This window comes from Caloenas nicobarica, chromosome 17 (genome assembly GCF_036013445.1).
Source record: "Caloenas nicobarica isolate bCalNic1 chromosome 17, bCalNic1.hap1, whole genome shotgun sequence".
Taxonomy (NCBI): Eukaryota; Metazoa; Chordata; class Aves; order Columbiformes; family Columbidae; genus Caloenas; species Caloenas nicobarica.
In genome coordinates, this window is record NC_088261.1 from 10628260 (window position 1) to 10652924 (window position 24665).

A 24665-nucleotide genomic window follows, 5' to 3' on the forward strand; every position below is an offset into this window, starting at 1 on the left:
TACCTTTATGCCCTCGTGACTGTGGGTATTACCTACCTCAAAATCTGGGCAATTTGCAGCAAACGTCTGTGGCAGTGTTTTTTGTTTGGTTTGGTTTTTAATCCTCACCTTTCTAGCTCACTTTCATGGCTTTGCAAGACACGTTCTTGTTTTGTTGCCCAAGACTAAGTACTACGAACCGTAGCACTGTGATTTTGTAACATCAGGCTTTGCAGCGTTGGGCACTTGTGCGTTCGGAATTGGTGCTGGGATGTGTCACAGCACAGGCTGCACAAAAACACCGCCGTGCCTGCCAGCAGCCTGCCTTGCCCCTTTCTGGTGAGTAGAACCCTTTTCTAGGGTGTATAATGCTTTTTTAGTGGGTAAGAACCCTTTTCTTGTGGGTAAGAACCCTTTTCTAGTGGGTAGAACCGTGCAATCAAAGGGGCAATCTCTGCAAATTCCCCTCTCAGGCATGGGGTGGGCTGCCCGGGGATGGGGGTACTGGAGCCTATGGTCTCCAGGAGGAGCCCCCCAGCTCCAGCCGGGCCCCGGGGGCCCTTGGCAGCCTCAGCCGGGGGGCAGCGGCCCTGGAGCAGATCCCCCGGACCCCCCAGCCCCTGAGGGGGCTCAGCCCAGAGCTGGGCAGGGGGGGTAGGATCCGGCCAAGGGCCCCACCCAGCCGTGGCAGCTCCTGCTGCAGCCCGGGGGGTCGGCGGGGACGTTGTCGGGGTGAAAATTGGCATCTCTTGACCCACGGGATGGTGGGGTCTGAGCTGGTGGGGAGATGCAGAGAAGGGAACGGAGCTGGTGAGGGGCTGGAGCACAAGTGTGATGGGAGCGGCTGAGGGAGCTGGGGGTTCAGCTGGAGAACAGGAGCTGAGGGGAGACCTTCTGATCTCTGACCTGCCTGAAAGGAGCTTGGAGCCAGGGGGGTCGGGCTCTGCTCCCCAGGAACAAGCGCCAGGACCAGAGGAAACGGCCTCAAGTTGCGCCCGGGGAGGTTGAGGTTGGATCTGGGGAACAATTTCTTCCCCCAAGGGCTGTGGGGCATTGGAACAGGCTGCCCAGGGCAGTGCTGGAGTCACCATCCCTGGAGGGGTTGGACAGACGGAGATGAGGTTCTCAGGACATGGGGCAGTGCCAGGGCTGGGGGAACGGTCAGACTTTATTATCTTGAGGGTCTTTTCCAACCAAAATGATTCTGTGATTCTATGAAAAATCACCCCAGGTGAGTTGTGCTCTCTTGAGGTACCTGCTCCTGCTGATGAGGAGTCTGAGCAAACTGCTTGAACCTTAAAAGGCAACACCAGCATGTCTGAAATTAGGTGAAATGAGCCCCATTCTCCGTCTCCCCCACAGCTGGATTTCTGCACTAAGCAGCTTGCAGAGAGGAGGAAACCTCATCTGGCTGTTTCCCAGCCCACCCCATTCCCCAGCCCCTGCCAGCCCCATGCCGAGAGGTGAGCCCGCGTCTCTGGGTGCCCCAGCTCCGTGCTGGATACGCAGCAGCCTACAGAGGGGAGCAAAGCAGCCTCGCAGCCCTGGGCATGGCCAAGCGTGGATGGAGGGCAAGGAGTGTCCCTGGGCTGCTCTGACTACTCCTGCTCCTGTTTTTAAATCAGCGAGGACAAGAGGCTTTTTTGCATAGTACTGGGGTGTTGTTGCAAGGTTCCTGCAGGCAAGGCAAACCTTCTGGGCATGCTTCTGGAGAACACCAGGTAAAAAGCCTGTCCTGATCCTCCTGGTTTGTAACACTGAGCTTTCTTGTCTGTTTCCCACACTTCCACACACTGATGTGGTAACAAAAGTTCACAGAACCCCAGGCTGGTTGGGTTGCAGGGCCCTCTGCAGATCCCCAGCCCAGCCCTGCTCACGCAGGGTCACCAGAGCAGATCACACAGGTCGGGCCAGGCGGGTTTGAATGTCTCCAGAGAAGGAGACTCCACACCCGCTCTGGGCAGCCTGCTCCAGGCTCTGGCACCTCCCAGCAAACAAGTTTCTCCTCATGTTCACATGGAGCCTCCTGTGTTTCAGTCTGTGCCCGCTGCCCCTCACCCTGGCGCTGGGCACCACTGAACAGAGTCTGCTGCATCCTCTGACACCCACCCTGAGATATTGATCCCATTGATCAGATCCCTCTCAGCTTCTCTCCTGCAGCTCAACAGCCCCAGCTCTCTCAGTCTCTCCTCATCACAAAGATGCTCCAGACCCCTCAGCATCTCTGTGTCCCTCTGCTGGACTCTCTCCAGTAATTCCTTGTCCTTCTTGAGCTGGGCAGCCCACAACTGGACATAGTAGTAAGGTTGTCCAACAGCTTTATTATTGACAGGCTTTTCTATACTATAACCTATGTGCTTCGTGCACCACAATTCAGTCACAGGGGAGGAAGCCAGCCAGGTTTATTGGGAAGAGCAGGAAGGGCTCATGCAGGGTGATGGGGACTCCCAAGGGGGAGCCAGGAGCCAAATTGCACTTTCCTTTCACCTTCCACCATCCAGCAAAAGACCATCATCCGTACACTGCTAGGCGGAAAAGTCAGAGGCAATCACAGGCTTTTCAGACAGGGATCAGAGCTGTGCTCAGTGGGTTTCATCATGATGGTGAGTTCTGTCCATCCCAGCTCTGTCCTGGCGGCAGGACAGTCACCTGAACCGTGTGCCAGCGGCAGGAGCGGCCCCACAGCTCGTGTCCCTTGGGCAGGAGGCTCTGCAGAGGGGGGTACCCAGACCCGCTGCCTCCACCGTCCCATCTCAGCTCCCCTCTGCCAGCTGTTTGCCTCAAGCTAAGGGACATTTCTCCAGGACTCACTGAGGGTGTGGTTACTGTGATTTTTCCCTCTCCCTTCTCATTCCTGGTACTTCTCTTCCTGCTTTCAGGTATTTTCACTCCTTCCTTTGGTTTCTCCTCTGCAAATTTACCGTAAAGTGGTTTAACTTGGTGGACGAGAAACAAGAAGTGCCGAATCTTTGAAGCCACCGGAAGTTTGCTTTTGTTGTCCCTGCGCCTTGCCCAGAGCGGCTGGCGAGGAGCAGCTGCCCGAGGCTGTGGGGGATGCCGGCAGCCTCGTACCGCAGGATCTGCGCTGTCCGGATGCTCCATCCCAGAAATCAGGGGCTGTGGTCTCCTGGGCTGCTCTGGCTGTGAATATCTCTGACTGGGACAAAGCCAGACCTGAGTGCAGCCCAGCATAGAAACTCCACCTTTCTCTGGGACGTTTTCTTGGTGAACCAAAACTTTTACAGTGATTTGCTTGTTGTGGTGTTCGCGGTGGGCTTGAGCCTCCCTTCGCAGTGATGAGCCCCAAGGTCTGAATCTCCCTTTGCTTCTGTCCTGCAGTCCCACCCGCTGTCCCTGTGCAACACCAGCGAGGATGAACACACTGAATCGGGATTCATCACCATCGTCAAGCTTGAACAGCCGGATCGGGATCCCAACCCCTGCCTGTCGCTGGCTAACAAGGTAGGCGCAAAAACGCCCCGAGTGTCACCAACCTGGGAAGTGAAACCTGTGGTGCAGAGAAGAGTAAGAGCAGGAGACAGCAGGGTGGGAAAAGCTGTTGGAAAGTGGAGAAAAAGACAAGGACAGAGCAAGGTCCTTGGCAGAAGGAGTCCTCTGGGAGAGACACTGTGCCAGCCATCCCATATACCCATCCCATCTTGCTTTTTGGGCTGCCTGGCTCTGTAAAAGGCATGGTGTTTTCCCCACCCTGACTTCTCTGGGCCAGCTCAGACCTTACCCCAGCATCACAGGTGCTTTCATAGAACCCCAGGCTGGTTGGGTTACAGGGCCCCCTGCAGATCCCCAGCCCAGCCCTGCTCACGCAGGGTCACCAGAGCAGATCACACAGGTCGGGCCAGGCGGGTTTGAATGTCTCCAGAGCAGGAGACTCCACACCCGCTCTGGGCAGCCTGCTCCAGGCTCTGGCACCTCCCAGCAAACAAGTTTCTCCTCATGTTCACATGGAGCCTCCTGTGTTTCAGTCTGTGCCCGCTGCCCCTCACCCTGGCGTTGGGCACCACTGAACGGAGTCTGCTCCATCCTCTGACACCCACCCTGAGATATTGATCCCATTGATCAGATCCCTCTCAGCTTCTCTCCTGCAGCTCAACAGCCCCAGCTCTCTCAGTGTCTCCTCATCACAAAGATGCTCCAGACCCCTCAGCATCTCTGTGTCCCTCCGCTGGACTCCCTCTGGGCCTTTACTGCCCAGCAGCATCGTGCCCCTCCTGCTTTGCAGCCTCCCGGTGCATGCTGGCCCATTGAGGGGGATTCGTATTTCCCTGTGTCCTCTGTCCTGTGGGCAAACATGGACACAGAAAACATCTTCTGTGGCCCTGGCTTTAAAAAGAATACTGTAATACTGTAATATTTCACATTAAGAATCGGCACTGAGCAATTCAGACAAATGCAAAAAGACAAAGTGGTGGTGGGATGTGACTCAAACAGCACGGCCACCATCCGCCCCACAAAGGGATGGGAGATCTCAGGGGTCTTCAGATCAGGCCTCATGTGAAAGAGGGACCTTCATGAAACAGCAGTTACTGTGCCAAAAGCTGAGGTTGCTGGTACTATTCTCCAGTAATAAGAAAGTCATGTAGGAATGAGGGTCATTTTAAGCCTTAAAATCTTTATGTCTCTGATAAAAGTTGTGTGGATAAGGCTGACATTGGCTTTTTCTTCAGTGGTTCACGGCATCCTTTCATTGTCTCTGTACCAGAAGTTGTGTTATTTTCCACAAGCACTGTACAGACATGAGAAAAACCCTTTGTTTAGCTCTTCTAGGCTTTATCTGGCTTGCATTCAGGTGACGCTGTCCCTGTTGTCTGCTTTCTTCTGGTGGTGACATGCTGGGGATGGGGACGGGTCCTTTTCTGGCCTCCCTGCAGCTTGGCTGAAGAGGGCAGGCAAAATTGGGACCAAGGAGTTGTTCCTACGCAGCAGGTTTTTTTTTTCACAGAGTCTGTGGTAACAAAAGTAAGGGAAAGGATGTGATACTGTGATGGATTCACCACCTCGGGGCTGCTTCCCCACCGCTGCGTGGGCAGCCAGGCAGCAATGCCGGTCCCTTTCTGGACGAGGGGGAAAGCCTAAGTGAGGTTTGCTGCTGCTCGGGAGCTGATGCCAGCTGTTCGCATGAGCCATCCACTGGAGTTATCGACCTGCTATCGGTCACCCCACATCTGGAAAATGGCCTGGTCCCACCTGGGGCTGTTAATGATGCGTGAGGATGGTGGGATAAAGAGTGAACCCAAGGGCTCCCGGTGCAGCTGGTGACAGACGTGAGAGCACGGGCTCTGCGGGTGCTCTCCCGTGTCCATCACAGCTGGGTGCTCGTGCTCTCCCGTGTCCATCCAGATGTAACCATCACATTACAGGGGTCCCAAGTGGCCACATCCCACCGGAGAAGATGCTAGGGGTGGCAGCAGCAATGGCTGGTTTGGAGAATGGCTGATGTGGAGAATCTCAAACAGGAGGAAGGGACAGCTTCGAAGGCTCATCTTCCACCTCAGAACCTAAAAGTTTTAACAACTGGCTTGCTGGTTTTGTCCTTAATCTTCAAGTCTCTGATCACAGCACTGGAAGCACCAGTGTGTTCCTGAGCCCGGGATCAGCTGAGCAGGGTCGGCACAGGGAGGACAAGACGTGCTGCACCACTGGGTTTTGAGATCCAGCTGAACACAGCATCAGTTACCATCCTGCCTGCAGGTAGATCTCACCCAGGGAGGCTCACAGCTCTTCTCCCCCACAAACAGGCTAGTTTAGCCATGAAATACACGTCTGTGCTCCTTAAACTGGCCATATCCCCAGGCCCTGCCTTGTACCTTGGTTCCTCCATCCCCCTGCAATCTGGCTGCTTCTCTGTCCTCCTGAAGCCTCTGCCAAGCTCCTTCACTCCACTGCCATACAGATCTTTTCCTCAAAATCCCTGGATGATGCTTCTCCTGGACAGCAGGGATGCAGCTGTGGGATGGGGCTGGTGTTTGCTGGAGCAGGAGCCTGGTTTCCCTGGCATGTGTTTCTTGCTTTGCATGCTGACTTGCAGCGCTCTGTCAATGGTGATTAGAACAGCCCTGTGCAAAGTGTTATCGTAACCTCCGCTTCAGCTGTCACTCAGCCAAGCCGTGCACACAAACAACCCCGGCCAGCCCAGCATGAGGATTACTCCACCAGCCACCTGACGAACTCCTCTGCTTCTCCTCTCTTAAATTCCTGCACTGCTTCAGCATCCAAAGCTAAAACCTGTCAGGAAGGTGTCTGGTCTGCAAGGGGAGAGGAAGGCGTAGAAAATACCACTGGAATCAATTCAAAGTGGTTTATTTTTCTTTCTGATGCATAATTTGTAATTTTTTTGGGTGTATTTTTTTTTTTTTCCTGAGTGAACCATTGATTGCAAGTGTGGTTGACACAGTGCTGAAACATCCTAAATCATCCTGTAAATACATATTTGCACCAAAAGCGTTGCAGTTCCCAAAGAGGGAGGTCAGCTGTGCTGCGTGGCTGAAGAGATCTGACACAGAGACAGCAGACACTCAGGAAATGATGGCGGCACGCAGGTTGTGAATAGCTTGAACAAAAATTGCATCGCCTGCAACAGGAGTCAGATGGATGTTGGGAAGAGCCATTTGTCTGGTCTCAGTTGTTCGTTTCCCCATCGTTGGTGTCTTTAGTGGGATAAAATCTTTGTAGAATGGTTCGTTGTTCATCAAAGCTTGACTGGCTCCAACGGGTGGAAGTCCTGTTTGTTCTTCAGTGGTGGCAAATGCTGAGGTTCCTCTGATCCCCAGCAGGACCCCAGTCTCTGATCCATGCCCTGAGCCTCTGATCCCACTTCTCCAGCTTCTTATACCAAACCCAAGAGTGTCAAATAACTTCAGCCCTCCCTCCTTGAGCTCCTTCCCACCCATCTGCACCTCCATTCACACCCTCCTCCCTGTCCCCAGACCCGAGCACCCACCTCTGGCACCGACAAGGTGCGTGGAGGCAACCGGCACCTGCGAGCGAGGGACGGAGCCGAACCTGCTCCACCGGGAATGCCCCGTCCCTTCGCTCGGCCGGCACCCCGCGTTTGATATCGCAGCTGGGAAGCGGCGGGACTGACCTCTGGCCCCTGAGCTGGAGTTTGGCAACGCGGCGGGTAAACTGCTGCGGCAGCTCCGGCAGCTCCCTGTTTGCACAGACGCTCGGGACGCGCAGATCAAAGGGCTCCGCGTGAGTAAGAGCGGCCCTGCCCTGCACTTTGTTCACGTTCCCGGCTGCCTTTCCCAAGAGGCTGCCTCTGCCTGCCTGCAGGGCTGCGAGGGCTCGGTGGGAGGACGTGGGTGACCCCGCGAGGTCCTCGGGCGCTGTGCTTTGACCTCACCGCAGTGGCATGTGTACTCGTTGGGGTGGGTCTGGAAGCTGTCCTTCTCGGACCGCACTGCCGGGGGGCTGTGAAAAGCCATCCTGCTCCTAATCCCAGAGCAGACCTGCAGCCCAGGCACCACCTCAGCTTCTCCCTGACAACACAGAGGGACAGGGAGCAGAGAAAGCGGTGTGTGTGGGGGGTCAGGCCCGTGGACAGCTGGTGCAGCCACGGTGAGAGGTGGGGATCTGCTGAGCTTTCTGCTGGCCTGGGACAGGAGGGCTGTGTAGCTGTCAGGGGCTCCTGGGGCTGCAGATCAGCACAGGACACACATGGACCTCCTGGAGAAGGGCCAGAGGAGCCCCAGAAATGATCCGAGGCTGGAGCAGCTCTGCTGGGAGGACAGGCTGAGAGAGCTGGGGGGTTCAGCTGGAGAAGAGAAGCTCTGGGGAGACCTTAGTGCAGCCTTTCTGTACTTAAAAGGGACCAATAAGAAAGATGGGGACAGACTTTTAGCAGGGCCTGTTGTGACAGGACAAGGGGTGATGGTTTTAAACTAAAGGAGGGAGATTCAGGCCGGACATGAGGAAGAAATTGTTGGCCCTGAGGGTGGTGAGAGCCTGGCCCAGGTTGGCCAGAGAGGTGGTGGATGAACCATCCCTGGAGACATCCCAGGCCAGGCTGGACGGGGCTCTGAGCAGCCTGAGCTGGTGCAGATGTCCCTGCTCATGGCAGGGGGGGCACTGGGGGAGCTGGGAAGGGCCCTCCAACCCGAACTATTCTGTGATTATATGATCCCTCCCCAGGACACCCACAGCTCTGAAGCAAAGGGGCACATGGCACAGAGAGCTGGGGGATTTGGTGTTTGATTTTATGAGCTGATGTGACTACAAGCCCACAAACTCATTTGCCTCCACAAATACAGGAAGAAAGTGTCCATGAGCCGCAGAGCTCTAGCAAGAGCTCAACACAGGTACAGAAAACAAGGTGTAAACTATTTTCTCGATCTAAGCAGCAGGTGCTTCTTTCTCCTGTAAGAGCCAGGGAGGCAGATACATGTCCAAACGGCAGATGTTAATACAGGTGTACAATACCAAATGTCCACTGAATCTTCTGTTCTTTTGGACAGGCAAAGCTGGCGGGGGAGCGTGGAGCCCGTGCGATCCTCTTTGACATTACCGATGATGAAAGCGCTGCCGATCAGGTACAAACCCCCTTGGTATTATCAGCTAAACCCCAGTGCCCCTTGTCCCATCCCAAAAGGGGCCCAGTTCAGGACCCAGCAGCCACCACCACGCAGTGGAAGGTCCCAGGAGGATTCTGGAGGCTGGATTTGAACATGAGCTCTTACCCAGCTTGTCCACGCACACAGATGGTACTTTTCTCTTGTCCTCACCCCATGGCATGTCCAGATCTCCGTGCAGCACGAGCAGGCCAGCAGCTCGAGAACAGCATCTTGCTGCTCTTAAAGGGTATTGTCTGGTCAACTGGGCTTTTCTGCCAGGAGAGGGACCCTTGGGAAGTCCCAGGTGACCCGATCCCAGTTGGCACGGACAGCCCTGCTGTACCTTTGGGAAAGATGGTTTCTTGAGTTTTTGAGCCAAAGTTACGGCTGCCCTGCTGTGCTGTTGATGATGCTCCTGCTGCAGGTTTAGCCTTGGCTTAGAGCCCTCCAGAGATCACTTCCACCAGCACTGCTGTCATCTCTGGGAAGGAACACGTCCCCCATCAGAATCATCAAGGGATAATGAAAACCATCCAGCATTAGACAAGATGAGGGAGCTGGTGCCTGAGTTTATAAAAATTCTGGGTTGTCTCCTGCTCACTGGGTCCATCCTCCTGGGTCTTCCATGGACTTAAGACTGGAGAAAATTGTGGCAGTGAGTGCAGGTCCATGAGGTGACGCCGGGGTTGCTCGGTCAGGGTTTGGCGAGCAGTCAGAGGGTCAGATGGACCCTGATCCAGTCCGGTCTGGAGGAGAGGACAGACCTGGCTGAGGCAGCCTGTGCTGGGCTGCCTGGACCATGTGTCCGTGGTGGAAAACTGCAGGTATGATCAGAAACAAAGAGAACGTCCTGCAGGTCACAGAGAGAGGAGAGGGAACACTGATGGGTCTCACGGGAAGAGGAGAGAATGCACTTCTGTAGCGAAGGCAGCACTTGGCAGGGCTGTTGGCAGTTACCACATAGAAGAGGAGAAACCACGAATTTTGCACAGGGGCTTGAAAGAGAAGTACAAGAGACACTGAGCAGCATCCAGTGGTGCATGAGGAGGCACCATTGGAGGAAATTAAGAAAGCTATGCTGAAGAACTGGTGAAAGAGGAGAAGTTTCCATCTGATCTAATCATAAAGGGACAGTGCAAATTTGGAGGAGCAGTCAGTCTCTAAAGTGCGTGCAAGAAGCATCGTGAGGAACCAGACGTGCCTGGGGGGCCCGGAGAGTCCTTGTTTCAGGCTGTCCTGGACCATCTCTCACAGTGTTTGTTTCTTTACAGCTGAGAAAGCCCAGAGGTCTGAGTCAGCCCGTGGTTCTGATCAGGGGCCACGATGCTGAGCTTCTCATGGGTGTCGTGAACAAGAACAGAGAGGCACACGTGAAGATAGAGGTCAAGGAGCCACCAGCTTGGGTGAGAGACAGACCATTCCCTGTGCCTTCTGTATCCTCCCTCCAAAGCTGCTGTGCTGTGGAATTGGACTTTTCCCAAAGCCACTGAGCTTTCCTCCCTGGGGATGGAGATCACAGCCCTTTGCAGGAGCTGCCTGTCCACAGCATTCAGATGATGTGCTGCAAATAAAGGCTCAAAACCACTTTCGGCTTATTTAATTTATTTTGCTTAAGCATCCCAAGTGAGGTGAGGGGATTCCCTGTCTCATCAGGTGAGACCAAGCCTTGATTTTCTCATCTTGTACTACCTAGGCCATGGCCTATAGGGAGCTGAGATGCTGCAAAACAAATAAATTTCGTTCCTGCTGGAATGTGCAGAAAAGACTGAACCCTTTTTCTTTTACCTGTAAAGATCAAGGAGGCAGAGCTTGGCCAAGGATTATGTCTTCCAAGGCTGATGGTCAGGAAGAGATCGGGATTCCCCTCCCTAGCCTCTAATTCCCACCCCTGCCATGCAAGACTGATTTCTTTCCTGTTTTATCCAACAGCCAGACTATGACGTGTGGATTCTTCTCACAGTGGTCAGCACTGTCGTCGTGATCATTTTGATTTTTGTTGTCCGCACAAAGTGCCAGCTGAACAGGACTCAGGTAGGAATCTCACAGAGCAGATGTGTCTGAGCGAACAGAAATGCATTAAGGGCAGGAACGGACATGGTTTGGGAGAGGAAATGTGCCTCTGTGAGCTGAAAATGTGGCCACATGAGGCAGGGGTGTCCCTGGGTGCACGGAGTGACCCTGACGGGCTGGCAGGCTCCCTGGTGCCGTGGACTTGCTGTCCTGCCACCCCACCAGCACCGCAGCTGCCATCCTAGCACCTTCCAGACCGTGTCCCAGCACCCCAAGCTGGCCCACGAGCTCTTCATTTTAACAGTATCATCTGTATTGACGGAGAGTAGAAGATTTAGTATTTTGAACAGAAACTAACAAATTAAATTATTGTGTTTCCAGAGTCAGATGTATTTCCATATTTGAAAATACCCCATCTGTCCCATAGAAAGAAAAACCTTTGGGGCTCAAAAATTCAGCATTGCTGAGTGATTTTGAATGTCCAGAGCTAGATGTCTCCTGCTGGTGACAAAGCCCACTCCAGTTCAGCCACATTTGATGACAAATCACCTCTGGAAATGAGGATCACCCCCAAATCCCTGATAATCCCATTTCAAAAACGGAAGAGCAGTGTGAAGTGAGAAATAAGAAGAACACGAGGCTGAGCCTCTCCTTAACGCCTCATTTCCCCCGCAGGACTCCCTGCAGCAGCAGACGGTGCAGGCGATCCGGCAGCTGGCCACGCGCACGTACCAGGCCCGGTGCCGGCAAGCGTCGCGCTGGGACTCAGCCAGCAGCTGCAGCTCAGCCCCGGTCTGTGCCATTTGCCTGGAGGAGTTCAGCGAGGGCCAGGTAGGCTGCGGGCACGGCTGCGGGGTGGCCACGGCTCTGAGCTCCCCAGTGTGGTCAGGAGGGGCTGCAGTGGGAGCTGGGTGGGCTGGCAGGGGTGGGAGGCACTTGGGAGGTTCCTTCGGAGCTCCTGAGGCTGGGAAAGGACCGTGACATGCAGCGCTGCAGGCTGGGGGAAGAGCGTCTGGAAAGCTGCCTGGTGGAAAAGGATCTGGGGGTGTTGGTGACAGCGGCTGAACGTGAGCCAGTGTGTGCCCAGGTGGCCAGGAGGCCACCAGCATCCTGGCTGGTACCAGCACTGGTGTGGCCAGCAGGCCCAGGGCAGCGACCGTCCCTGTGCTGGGCACTGGGGAGGCCAAACCCCGAATCCTGGGGGCAGTTTTGGGCCCCTCACACCAAGAAAGCCCTTGAGGTGCTGGAGCGAGTTGAGAGAAGGGAACGGAGCTGGTGAGGGGCTGGAGCACAAGTGTGATGGGAGCGGCTGAGGGAGCTGGGGGTTCAGCTGGAGAACAGGAGCTGAGGGGAGACCTTCTGATCTCTGAGCTGCCTGAAAGGAGCTTGGAGCCAGGGGGGGTCGGGCTCTGCTCCCCAGGAACAAGCGCCAGGACCAGAGGAAACGGCCTCAAGTTGCGCCCAGGGAGGTTGAGGTTGGATCTGGGGAACAATTTCTTCCCCCAAGGGCTGTGGGGCATTGGAACAGGCTGCCCAGGGCAGTGGTGGAGTCACCATCCCTGGAGGGGTTGGACAGACGGAGATGAGGTTCTCAGGGACATGGGGCAGTGCCAGGGCTGGGTTATGGTTGGACTCCATGATCTTGAGGGTCTCTTGCAACCAAAAGGATTCAATGACTCTATGACCACACTGATGCAGGCCTGCCAGCCCCTTGGCCAAAAAGCCCAGCCCCTGCGGAAGTCAATTCCCTGCAGATTCAGGTTCCCTAAAGACTCCAGCTGTCACTGTAGAGTAAAATATTCATAAAATGTCCATGTTGAAGCAACAGGGCACAAGTGGGGTTTACTTCCCCCAAGCACTCACCCCCTCTTCCCAAGGGCAAGAACCTCTCTAGATGTTCACTCCCAAGAGCTGGACACAGCGAGCAGAATCAGGCTGCTGCAGAGCCCCCTCCACGCAAAGCTGGGCTGCAGACTGTTCCTCATCAGATTTATTTCCATCCCGCAAGGCTCCCTTCCATCAAGAGAGCCCCCACTCTGCGTCCAGGTCTTGAGACATGGTTCTGCTTGCTCACCCTCCTCCTCCTCCCTCCACCTCTCTAGGAACTGCGGATCATCTCGTGCTCCCACGAGTTTCACCGGGAGTGCGTTGACCCTTGGCTGCAGCAACACCACACGTGTCCTCTTTGCATGTTCAATATTCTTGGTAAGGCTCAGACATGGCATTTCCTGACCAGGGATGGGGTTGAGAGCAGGGATTGTGCCCAGGAGCTCCATGTACCCTTGGGTGATGGATCCAATTGGTGCATCAGCCAGAGCATGTGTTGCTGTTCACGGGGGTGTACAGGGCGGTGCGTGGTTGGAGAGGGGTCCCTGCATGTGCAAACCCGCACAGCCCAGCTTGGTGCTGGGCTTGGGCTGGGACCTGCACCAGGAGGGGTTTCCAGTCCTGCGAGGTGGGATCTGGGGGTGCTGGGTGTGCAGGACCATCGGTTTGGTGGTGGCAGTGAGGAGCTGCAGGGCATGGGTGGGACGTGGGACCAGAGTAAGAGTGCAGTGAAGGGTCGCCGGTGCTGGGGCTGCCGCAGCTGGGCTGGGGACGTGTGCTGGATGTTCCCTTCTCTCTCCACAGCCAGAGACTCGGTGGACCAGGCCACGGCCGCTGGCTCCAGGCTGGTCCCTCGGGACATGGAGCCCGGACGGCGACTCCACCTTTTCCGCCAGCACCCGGGACATGCCCTTTACCACCTCCCACACGCGTATCCTCAGAGGAATCTCCGGAGCTTCCCCTCAGAGCCAACCCACAGCAACCCCTTCTTCCACTCTCCGGAGCTCTCCCAGCTGGATTTTAGCACCATCCACTACGTGCCCTACAGAGCAGCCACCTCCCTGCCCGCCTGCGCCCACCCGTCCCCCCTGGCCCCGGGTTTGCTGGGCCAGCAGCACCCCAACCCCTCGGCGTGTGGGCAGACACTGTCACCCCACAGGACTTGTTCCCTCCAGCCCCCCTGCCTGGGGCTGAAGGCAGCCCTGGCACAGAAGCAGCACCGCGCAAACCCCCTGCGCCGGGGGGTCGGCCACGGGCACCAGCACAACAGCAGCGGCTCTGGGGAGAGCTACCTGACCGAGCACAGCGGGTACCTGGCAGACGGGCCGGGCAGCGACTCCAGCTCGGGGCCCTGCCATGGTTCCTCCAGTGACTCCATGTTGAACTGCACGGACGTCAGTCTGCAGGGCATCCACGGCAGCTGCTCCACGTTCCGCAGCTCCCTCAGCAGCGACTACGACCCCTTCGTGTACTGCAGCTCGGAGGGACCCCCCACGGACACGGGCCAGGAACAGCCGTGGCCGCTGAGGGACACACGGCCCAGATCCTTGGACCTGTTGGTGCCGGGGGGTGCTGCTCCGGCCAAGCCCCAGGTGCTCAGCCACGTCCACTACCACCACCACCAGCACCACCACTATGGCAGAGATGCGGAGTGTCCCCCCGGGCGCACCGGGCAGCGCAAATCCCGGCACTCGGGGGCCAAGGTTGGCTTCCACGGTGTTCGGACACAAAAGAGAACTGAGAAAAGCCATCACTGTCAGCAGGCCCTGGAAAGCAGCGCTGTGCCACAGGAGGCAGCTCCAGCCTGTCCCCAACAAGGCCGGGAGCCTCCTCATGTCCCCACCGCTTCTCCAAACAGGTTGGACTTCAGTGTGGATGCCACCAGACAATCGGGAGCAGCTGGAAAGTCCCCGCTGCCCCTGAGACACAGCTTACAGAGCCGTCATCACCGAAGGAAAAGAAAATGTCCCCTGGAGCCTGACCCTGCTCTCCTGCCCGAGGACTTGGCCTTGGCCAAAGCCTGTGATGCTCACGTTCCTCCCAGCCATCCCACTGGCTACCGCTGCTCGCCCGAAGTCCAGCCCTTGATCCCAAGCGCTCCCCTGCTCTGCGGCTCGGGCTCTCGGCCGCTCTGGAAGTGTTTAGTGCCGCAGTCCGGCTCCGAGCTGAGAAAGCAGGAGGAGGGGTTATCAGGACGGGAGGGAAACCGCACGGTTCCTGCTGATTTCTCAGGGACGGGCACCCCCAGACACAGTCTGAGCGTTCGCCTTCATGGCCCCTCTCAGCGGGGCAGTCAGGGTAAGTCTGGTGTTCGCCTCTCCTCGCAGCAAGCGGGTGAATGAGGGTGGTTTGCTGAAGGTCCTTGGGGTGCCAGTAGAGCTGGTCCCTTCACAGTGGGTTTTCCTCCAGGACCACTGACACCAGAGGTGTGTCAGGGCTCACCTGGCTGGAGATGGTGTCCTGAGTGATTAGTAAGTCTGCTAATGAGCACACCAAACCCTGCCGCCTCGTCCTAAGATAATACGAATGAGAAATAAGGTGGCTGTTTTTAACTAAACATCTCAAGCAGCTGGAATATCTCCCAAAGGAAGTGCTGGGACCACATTTCTCAGTGTCCTTATATCAGTCCGGATGTCTTACTGGCAGAGTCGTTATCGTTAAGGCTTACTGGGCTCTAGTTGCTTTAGCCAAGCCCAGCTAACTGGAATCAATAAGGAAGGAAGCGTGCGTGGCCGGTGGTAGTAGGAGAACAGACTGAATGAGTTTATGGATTTGCACATCCCTCATTTCTCACCTGCTTCTGTTGCGTGGGAGTTGCTTTTTAGTGTCTTTTGGAAACCAGATGTAATTGAAGTTTGGCCCTGTGCCTAACTGCAGTACATCCTTCCCTGAGAGAGGGAAAATGTGTTTGAGACGAGGCTGTTTGAAAGGACCCGAGTTCAGCTCCCAGCCCTTGCTCTCTCGGAACGCAGGACGCTGTGTGTCTGCAGGGCAGGCGCTGGCTCCCTCCTCGCCACTGACTCACCGCAGCTCCTCGGGCAAAATCATTTTGATTTAGGTACCAAACACAGATCTAGCCGCCTAATTTCTGTTCAAGTGCATGCTTTAAACTCATGACTCACAGTGCCCATTGTGCCGCAGAGATAATAACTTCCTCCCCGTGCTCGTCTATCCAGCCCTGCCCCACGCCCAGGCTCCAGGGGCTGCGGGGACGGCGGAGGCAGCAGAGGCTGGATGGGGGCACGGTGCTGCCTGCCCGCGGCGTTCCGGCCTCCCCGACTCCCAGGAACAGATTTTTTTTACTTTCCCAGGTGCAGAAGTGCGTGCCAGTGCAGATAGGTGATACGGGAGTTCCTTCAAAGGGCCCAGAGGGATGCTGCTGTTGCGAGATGAGGAGGCGGCGGTGCAGAGATGTCTCTCTGGTTTGCAGGTGGCTCTGAGGGCTGGTGTCCGCTGAGCTGGTGGTGTTGGGCAGTGATATCGCCAGGACACAGGACATGGGAGTCCTCTTCATGGAGAGAGCCCTCCTGGCGCGAGGACAGGCTGCTCAGGAGCTGCTCTGAGCTCCCATTGCAAAATGAACCTGGCAGGGACTCCCTGAGCCCCAGCCCAGGACCCGGTGCCCCTAGGTGGGGTGGGGGCGCCGCAGCGCCCGGGGCATCGCAGGGGTCCCTGCTGTGATGTCTCTGTCCCTTTGCAGATGGTCTGAGGCCCAGATCTGTGTCAACTTCCCAACAGTGTGATGGGGCAGCGCTCTGGCAGCCACCCAGAGCCAGTGTGACATGCCCAGCACACGCTGCCTGCCTTCCCTCTTCATTCCTCCCCTTACCAGGAGGGAGAAGAATCAATGTGTTTGACAGCAGTGGGGCTTGATTTGACTGCAGTAGCTTCAGTGGATGCTTCCAGGACCAGCCGGAGGGTCAGAATCTCCTTGTGAGGTTGAGAAAATACATAGAAAGGAAGGATTTAACTTTATTAAGAGCTGAGGGCAGTTGAAGAAAGTGGGAGCTCATGCAGGGCTGATGCAGAAAAGCCATCAAGCTGAAAACACGTTGGCTGACATAACACAAAATCTGAGTTATAATCACATTGGTTCTTTATCTTAGAAAGAGACTGGACATAAATCATTAGAGAACACGTAAAAAGAGCAAAGAACAATCTCAATAGAGAGTCCTGTGTAAGCAGGACGCAAAAAATAGACAAGGAGACCAAAGAGAAATGCATATGTGCCTCTAGATAAATAATGTAAGGCTAAAAGTATAAGTGGATGAATTAGAAAGCCTGGCTTTAAATTAAAGTTTTGATATAAACTTTTCAGAAACGCACTTTAAAAAAAAGAAAAAAAACACCAACCAAACAATGGGACCCTATAATTCCCATGTGAAATTATAGAGAGGAGAGGAGTGTGTCTGTTCTGGTGGCATGGGAGGGACATTATGTGTTAAGGAGAGTGTGAAGTACAGTGACAAGTGACACGAAAATCCCCAGCTGCACCTAAGGAGGAGCGTGGTGTCAGGGTTATAATACACTGTGTTAGCACAGGCTGCGAAAGAGGAGCCTGCACGTACATGAGAATCTTCTTCACATAATACGAAAAGCAGCAGTCAAAAGAAGATGCGTTGGGGCACAGGCATCATTTAAAGCCCTAAAAAGGGCTGGCCGAGCAGCAGAGGGGGCAAAATTAAAGCAAGAAGCCATTCTCCTGAAGCGAAGGTACGGTGAGACAAACAAATCAGAGAAGAGCTGGATGCAAAGCTAAGTGCAGAGCCACGGCGAGGCCGCCAGGGAAGATTGCTACGAACAGCTTGTGGAAAAGAGAAAGGCTGTTAATGCAAACGTGTTCAGCTCCAGCAGAAGGGAGAAGGAGGCTCTGCAGGTCCAGGGAGCAGCGCGGGTCTCAGGGGGATGTTCAAGGGCCGGAGCTGCACTGCAGAAACTGAATTTATTGCATCAGTGATGAGTGTGGAAGTGCTTGAGGAGGTTCTCACATCTCTGTTCAGGGCATGAGGTAGAAGATCCCTCACAAATTACACCATCAGTACGGGCATTTCTGAAAGCGGCAATAAAGTGGAGAGTAACAAATTGCCCAGGCTGCAGATCACTTACCTGGGCATTGTGCAGGGGCCAAAGCACAAAACTGCTAAACCAGGAGCGTGGACAATGATGTGCTGCCCGTGACCCGAGCCAGCAGGAAGAGCTGGGGAACATCAACCTGAAATAGCTGAGGCCATGGAACGATGAGCCTGACTTTCCTGCCAAGCAAATCGTTAAAAATTCAAATACAGGGTCTGACTTGTAGGCACATGGCTAAATGTGAAAACCAGGGGAGGATGCGACGCAGCTTTTGTAGAGAGAGATAAGGCCTTGCAGATCTTTTAGGGGAATGAAGCTTTCAAAGGATAAAAGGGAAGGTGCTCTCGTAGGTAAATAACTGGCTAAAAAATAGGAGACAAAGTGCAGATCAGTCTTAATGGAGGAAAATTACTCAGAGAAGGAGGTAAATGGAGTTGTCCGACTGTCTGCACCTTTCAGCAAGCTCATAAATATCCTGGACAAGGAGAGGAGATAGCAAAGTTTATAAAAGACAAAATCCTTCAGGACTGTCAGCTTTAAAACCGTTTACAAAGCATTAGAGAAGGATCTCCTGTTGCTGAGTTCCTGGGCAATAGAGTGACGGATGAAATCCCACGTAAGTAACACAAAATGCCAGACACAAGCAGAACTGCTTCTAAGTAAAAATCAGTTGATTATTAGGAGTTGGCAGGGAACAAACAGGGGAGAAGCAGAAAGTGCCCTCATGCTGCTGCATAAGTGTGTGGTGCTTTCAGAGCTCGCATCTGCCGCTGGTCACCACTTCTCAGAAAAGTGTATAGCAGACTTGGGAGACATGCACCAGGGCATCGAGCACACTCACAATGATGAGGTTTTTCTGAGAAAACAGAAAGAATATAGAGACCTTCATGTGGGAAAAAGATGACGAGCAGAGGATATGAAAGAGGATATGAAATCAGGGGCGAAGGCAGATAAGGAAGACTCGCTATTGTTTCTAACAAAATAAGCGGTGGCATCAAATGGGAACCAGAAGCTTTAAAACACCCAATAAAGTAACACAGGGTGTGTAGGGAACTGGTGCTCATTGCCCAGAAGATGTAGATGCCAGAAGTCAAATGGGTTTGAGATCCAAGATCAAGAGCTATCAAAGGCAGAGATGCAAATACAATCTCTGGCTCGGGAAGTCTCTAAACCAGGGTTTCCAGAAGCTGAGGGTGCTCCTGAGGGATGCAGCACCCTCGAGTGCGTTCCTACCTCACCCAGCTGCGGGCGAGGCTGAATCCTGGTCCAGGAGAAACTCACTGGTGCAGGCAGTGCCGTGCGCTGGCATCGCAGGGAATAACTGCTCACAGCCACATGATCCCAAAGACACTTGGTGATCTTGGAGTTTATGCCGCTTCCTTGAGCACCAGCTTTTCACAGAACCCCAGGCTGGTTGGGTTGCAGGGCCCTCTGCAGATCCCCAGCCCAGCCCTGCTCACGCAGGGTCACCAGAGCAGATCACACAGGTCGGGCCAGGCGGGTTTGAATGTCTCCAGAGAAGGAGACTCCACACCCGCTCTGGGCAGCCTGCTCCAGGCTCTGGCACCTCCCAGCAAACAAGTTTCTCCTCATGTTCACATGGAGCCTCCTGTGTTTCAGTCTGTGCCCGCTGCCCCTCACCCTGGCGTTGGGCACCACTGAACAGAGTCTGCTCCATCCTCTGACACCCACCCTGAGCTATTGATCCCATTGATCAGATCCCTCTCAGCTTCTCTCCTGCAGCTCAACAGCCCCAGCTCTCTCAGTGTCTCCTCATCACAAAGATGCTCCAGACCCCTCAGCATCTCTGTGTCCCTCTGCTGGACTCTCTCCAGTAATTCCTTGTCCTTCTTGAGCTTGGCAGCCCAGAACTGGATGCAGAACTCCAGCTTTTCTTGATGGGGTTTGCATAAAGACACGTCCCAGCCTCTCTTGCCTGGGAGACTGTACCTGGGAGTCGTTTCACTGCAGTCAATCCTCAAGCAATGCTGAATGGATCCTTTGCAGAGACGTCAGACAACTGGCAGTGAATTACAGCTAGACGGCTGCCTAAGCCACCCAGCACACATGGATCTCATCCCAGAACAGCAGAGTACTCTCAGCACAGGCTGATGAAACCTCCCGATTTCTCTCTCTGGGGAATGTCAGCTCCTGCAGCCGCCGGCAGCATCCTCCCCTCTCTGCCAGCTCCTGCTCATCCTCTCGGCCGTTCCCTTTCATGTCGTGTCTTTGATCTTTACTGGAGAGGGGGAAAGGGATTTGAAGGCAAAGACCACCACTAAAACCTAATACCCAAAGAACAAGGTTTCTGTTGTATCCCCAAGGTGTGCCCCTGCAGGTTGTTGCCCTGGCCAGTTCAGCAGCTGAGGCTCTGCCACCTCTCCCGCTTCACAGCCTGTTCTTAACCTTCCTTCCTGGTTGTGTAATGGGGACACTCGCACAGGCACAGCTTTCAGAAAATACTTTAATAATGCTATTTGAGACTCGGGGCATCTGAGTGATCACAGAGTGAGCGAAGCTGCACAGTCTCTTTTGCGTCGCATGTGCGCTGGGGTCCAGGAGAAGCAGCTGGCGATGGCTCAGTCAATGTACTGGTGACACAAATGCCAAATACGCTCAGACTCTGTCTTCTGGTACTTTGACCACACCTGCACACACATATAGATGTATAACACTGTGCCTGTGCATTGATTTTCTCACATCAATCAGCTACATTTTTAAAGCAGAATCTCATTTGTTTGTTTTCTTCCCGTATATTTAATTTTCAGAGGTCCTGTTCCTACAGCTGGTGATTTATACCCAACAAGAATTCACTGTGACTGTTTTGAAAAGTTGTTTTGAATTGCTCTCTAAGAATGTCTATATGGGCATTTGTTTCGTTTTGATCTCAGGAACATTTAGGAAAAAGGAAATGTGAAAAATGATGCATGTGTACCTTTCTGGGGTGTGCTGACCCTGTGTGAGAGCTCTGGGCAGAGCTGGAAGGGACTGTGGCATGTGCGTCAGCATGAAACCCGTGTGCCATCCCTTTTGTGCACACACACACCGCTTGCTTTTGTTGTCTGCAGTTCCAGTTGTTGTTGTCCCCTGTGCCTGGAAGGTGCTGCCGTGGCACTGTGTGAATATGAATCAGTGTTATTTTCTGTTGCTAATCATTTTTAAAACAGCTGTACAGACTTTCCTCAAAGAACAAACATCAAAAAGCCTCAAGCAAACACGTAGCAGTGATGTGAATCCTGGGGTGCACTGTGCCCTTAGCCTGTATCTTCTGAAATAAAGAGTAGCTTGACATCTTACCTTTCTATTTTATTGTGCTTAGCGGAATAAACTGATTGGGGAGGTGGCCAGAAAAGCCCCTCCAAAATACTGGGAGAAACTCAGTGGCTTCCACCGCAGCATCTGTTCTCTGTGTTGCAGGGTCAAGGGCCCGGCAGCTGCAGAGTCCGGGGATGTCCAGCCACTTGTAGCTGATGCTTTTCTCTTTTCCTTTTCTTTGGATGCAGGATCTGAAGAGGAAGTCCAGGATGTCCGTGAACACTCGGTTTAATAAAACACTGGCCTGTTTGCTTACTGGAGAGCTGAAGTGGACAGAGATGTTCAGCGCACCGGCCGCAGAGGAGCTCACGGCTCGCTCTCCGCACGGGCAGCGCGGAAGGACCAGCCCGGCCCTGCCTGGCCACGCCAAGCTGCACACTGCAAGCACACAACGTGATGCTTTTGGTGTCCTCACATGTTCCTGCGTTGCGACGGTCAAGAAACACAGAGCCGTGTTCTCCGTGGAAGGCACAGGCAGACCCTCTGCACCAGGGGCACTGTCTGCGTGGGCTGGCTGCTCGCAGCCCGACCTTGGGAGTCACCAGCTCGCGGAGCGAGAGCAAGCTGCTATTTTGGCATGTTCATGCCACAGAAGGTTTTGCCAAACACTTCAAAAATAAACAAGCCTTCAAGACCAAAAGCTGCAGAAACAACTTTCTGTGGCTTGATAGCTCCTGACTTCATTTCCTCACTTAGGTCAAAAGCCAGACTTCTTCATTTAACTTTTCCACTCTTATTTCAGACACAGGAACAAGCTGTTCTCCATCTCAGCACTGCAAGGTGCTGCTTCTGACTTCACTGGAAACCAACAGCTCTTGCCACTTTTGATCACTTCATTGTCCCTCCCTCCTTCATTGTCCCGCCATCCCAGCCGTTCGCTGCGTTGTGCCAGCAGCAGGAGCAGTGAAGACACGGGGACAGCATCAGCATTTCTGGGAAGGAGCTGGACCAGACTCTTTCTGTTGCAAAGAATCCACCTTCTCATCTGGCAATGTGAACGAGTCTCTTCACTCATCTTCTAACTCCTCCACTTACCCTCAGAACAGGGGAGGTGGCCAGCCCTGGTAGGAGCAACTCATTTCTTGCGCCTATTTCACACCTGAGATGCCCCTCTCACAGGAGTCATGGGAAACCCTTGAGCTCACGAGGCTCCTGCTTCTCTCCTTCCTTCCTCATTGCCCCAAAACATGGCAAAAATTCCCAGCAAAAGCATCTGGAATAAACGCAGAGCAGAGCCCCATCCATCACCCAGCTTTATCTTCATATTTCTGAGACATCTGAAATGACCTTGTGAAGGCATCACAGAATCACAGAATGTCAGGGGTTGGAAGGGACCTCGAAAGCTCATCCAGTGCAATCCCCCCGCCGGAGCAGGAACACCCAGATGAGGTTACACAGGAAGGTGTCCAGGCGGGTTGGAATGTCTGCAGAGAAGGAGACTCCACAACCTCCCTGGGCAGCCTGGGCCAGGCTCTGGCACCCTCACCATGAAGAAGTTTCTTCTCGAATTTAAATGGAACCTCCCATGTTCCAGTTTGCACTCATTGCCCCTTGTCCTATCATTGGTTGTCACCCAGAAGAGCCTGGCTCCATCCTCCTGACACTCACCCTTTCCATATTGATCCCCATGAATGAGCTCACCCCTCAGTCTCCTCCAGCTCAAGAGCCCCAGCTCCTCAGCCTTTCCTCACACGGGAGATGCTCCACTCCCTTCAGCATCTTCGTGGCTGCGCTGGACTCTCTCCAGCAGTTCCCTGTCCTTCTGGAACTGAGGGGCCCAGAACTGGACACAATATTCCAGATACAGTCTCACCAGGGCAGAGTAGAGGGGAAGGAGAACCTACCCTTCTGCCTTTTCTAGCATTTTGATGGAGAGACAAAACTTGCAAAATTGCTAGGCTCCCAGTTTATTAGGTTTTTTTTCTCCTCCCTTTTTTTTTGGAATGTCACTAGTTCTTATTTCCTACATCTCATAAATTGGGGACGTTGAAGTAAAATAAAACCTGCCAATTTCAAAGCACATAGAACCCAAACAGTGGGGAATTAGACTGTCGAGTTCATTGCCCTAAATGATCATTCAGGCCAAAGAATTCGCCAGATTCCCGTGTGAACTGGAGCTGAGGGTAACTCCTGACAGTTTGAAACCTGGCATAGGGACAGACTTTCCCCCCACCTGCCCAGTGCTCAGTGCTTTCTGGGGCTTCTTGTGAAGCTGCAGCTTCTTCTCCAATTTGCGAGAGCGCACTCGGTGTCAGTTCGGGCTCATCCTGCCTTCGTGGGTGAGGAAAGCTTTTATGGGGCTTGCTGCCCTTAATCTTTGTCCCAGCTGCTAATCAGTCACTGGCATTCAAGCGATAGCGTTAAAAATCAGCCGATAGCACCATTTTAAACAAAACATTATTCCCTTGCTAGTGTTCATTTCTTGTCTCCCATGACTGAGCCACTGCAGGATCTTTCAGTCTAGAGAAAAGCTGAATTTCTTTCTTCAAAGAACCGCGCGGAATTCCATTTTAACCATTTCAGGCTCTTTTTGCTCGTCCTACGGAGCAAGCAGAAAACACAAGCTCAGACGTTTTCTCCCTTGCAGGAAAGTCAGTCTTAAACTAGAGGAAAAAAAACAGAAACGAGTCTAGATTCCCCCAGTTCAACTTCTTGTGCATGTGGTCCAGAGCTTGTCTCAACCAGCTCCCCCGTCCTTGGCCATCCTGGAGGGCTCAGACAACTTTACAGCAGGGAGGGTCATGAAGTCCGGGAGCTCCCGCTGGTTTCTTTAGGAGTCAAGAAGGCCGAGAGCCTCCAGGGACACATTTCACTGCCTCAAAGGAACGAGCATTTAGTCTGCAGTCTGAAAGTCCTCTTCTCTGGAGGGTCCGAATCTGTGGCAAGCCCCAAGCTCCTTGAGAAAGTGGTCAGTACTAACGCACCCTTTCCACTCCCACTGCAGTATTACCGGGCTGCGCAGGGCAACGCCTGCTTCAGAGTGTTCTCCTTTCCTGAGTTTTATGCTGCTGCTCCTTTTCTACTAGAAAACAGCCATCCCAGATGCTGGGCCCCCTCCCCGGGGTTTGCAGGGCTCAGTGAGAGTGGTCTGCCTCGGTGGGTTCCCAGGTGGAAGGAGAGGGAGGAACGCTCCGGGAAGGTGGTTTTTAAGATCCTTTTCAGTAGATGGACTGTCATCCTTGGCCGCCTGGAAGAGAAGAAGCAATATCTGAGAAAATGGGGAACAGATCCTCTCAGTCCTGCACCTCTCGCGTCAGTGCGCAGCACCCGTGGGCCCTGTCCCCCCATTTCTTCAGCATCGCTGCGATGAAGCCGAGCTGATTTTCCTTCGTTGCGTCCAAAGTCCCAGCTGAAAACCGATGGAAGCCAGAGAATCCCGAATGTGCTCTGTCCGAACCCGAAGCCCCTTCCCCAGGGACCGTCATCCCGGAGCTCCCGCCCCCCCAGTGGCACCGCGGGCCGGACCCAGAGCCCCTTTTGTAACAGTCAGATCCTTTTGAAATGTGAATATTGGTTATTTTTGTTGCTGGTTTTTGTTTTGTTTTGTTTTCTGAGTCTGTCCTGGCTCGTGGGGCATGGGAATAAATTATGACCCAAAAAAAAAAGGAAAAAAAAAAAAAAGGAAGAACACGTTTTATATATATGCAAAACTGTATATTTATGTCCGATAGAAACAAAGATGTGTGAATATGCCGATGTGCTCAGAAATATATTTATTTACTAATATATTTATCCATGTACCCGGTCTGCTCGCCTGGTTTTGTTCTTCGCACCGAGCGCAGGGCTGCGCTGCCGGAGGCGCCTCCGACCGACACCGCGGGGCAGCCGCAGGGTCCCGGCCCCGTGCGAGCGGCCGCGGGGACCGGGCCGGGGGCTGGGGCCGGGGGCTCC

The 24665-nt window shown here is 54.0% G+C and overlaps 1 protein-coding gene across 1 annotated transcript in view; it reads left to right on the top strand.

Annotated features, from left to right (window-relative positions):
- Nucleotides 1-21006, top strand: part of RNF43 (ring finger protein 43) — a 61087-nt gene extending 40081 nt beyond the window's left edge. Inside the window, exons 2-9 of the mRNA XM_065647265.1 lie at nt 3319-3441; nt 8454-8528; nt 9821-9952; nt 10479-10580; nt 11235-11390; nt 12662-12764; nt 13191-14684; nt 20963-21006. Of these exons, the coding sequence (XP_065503337.1) occupies nt 3319-3441; nt 8454-8528; nt 9821-9952; nt 10479-10580; nt 11235-11390; nt 12662-12764; nt 13191-14684; nt 20963-21006 (2229 nt within the window). The remainder of the gene's footprint in view (nt 1-3318; nt 3442-8453; nt 8529-9820; nt 9953-10478; nt 10581-11234; nt 11391-12661; nt 12765-13190; nt 14685-20962) is intronic.
- The last annotated feature ends 3659 nt before the right edge of the window (nt 21007-24665 follow it).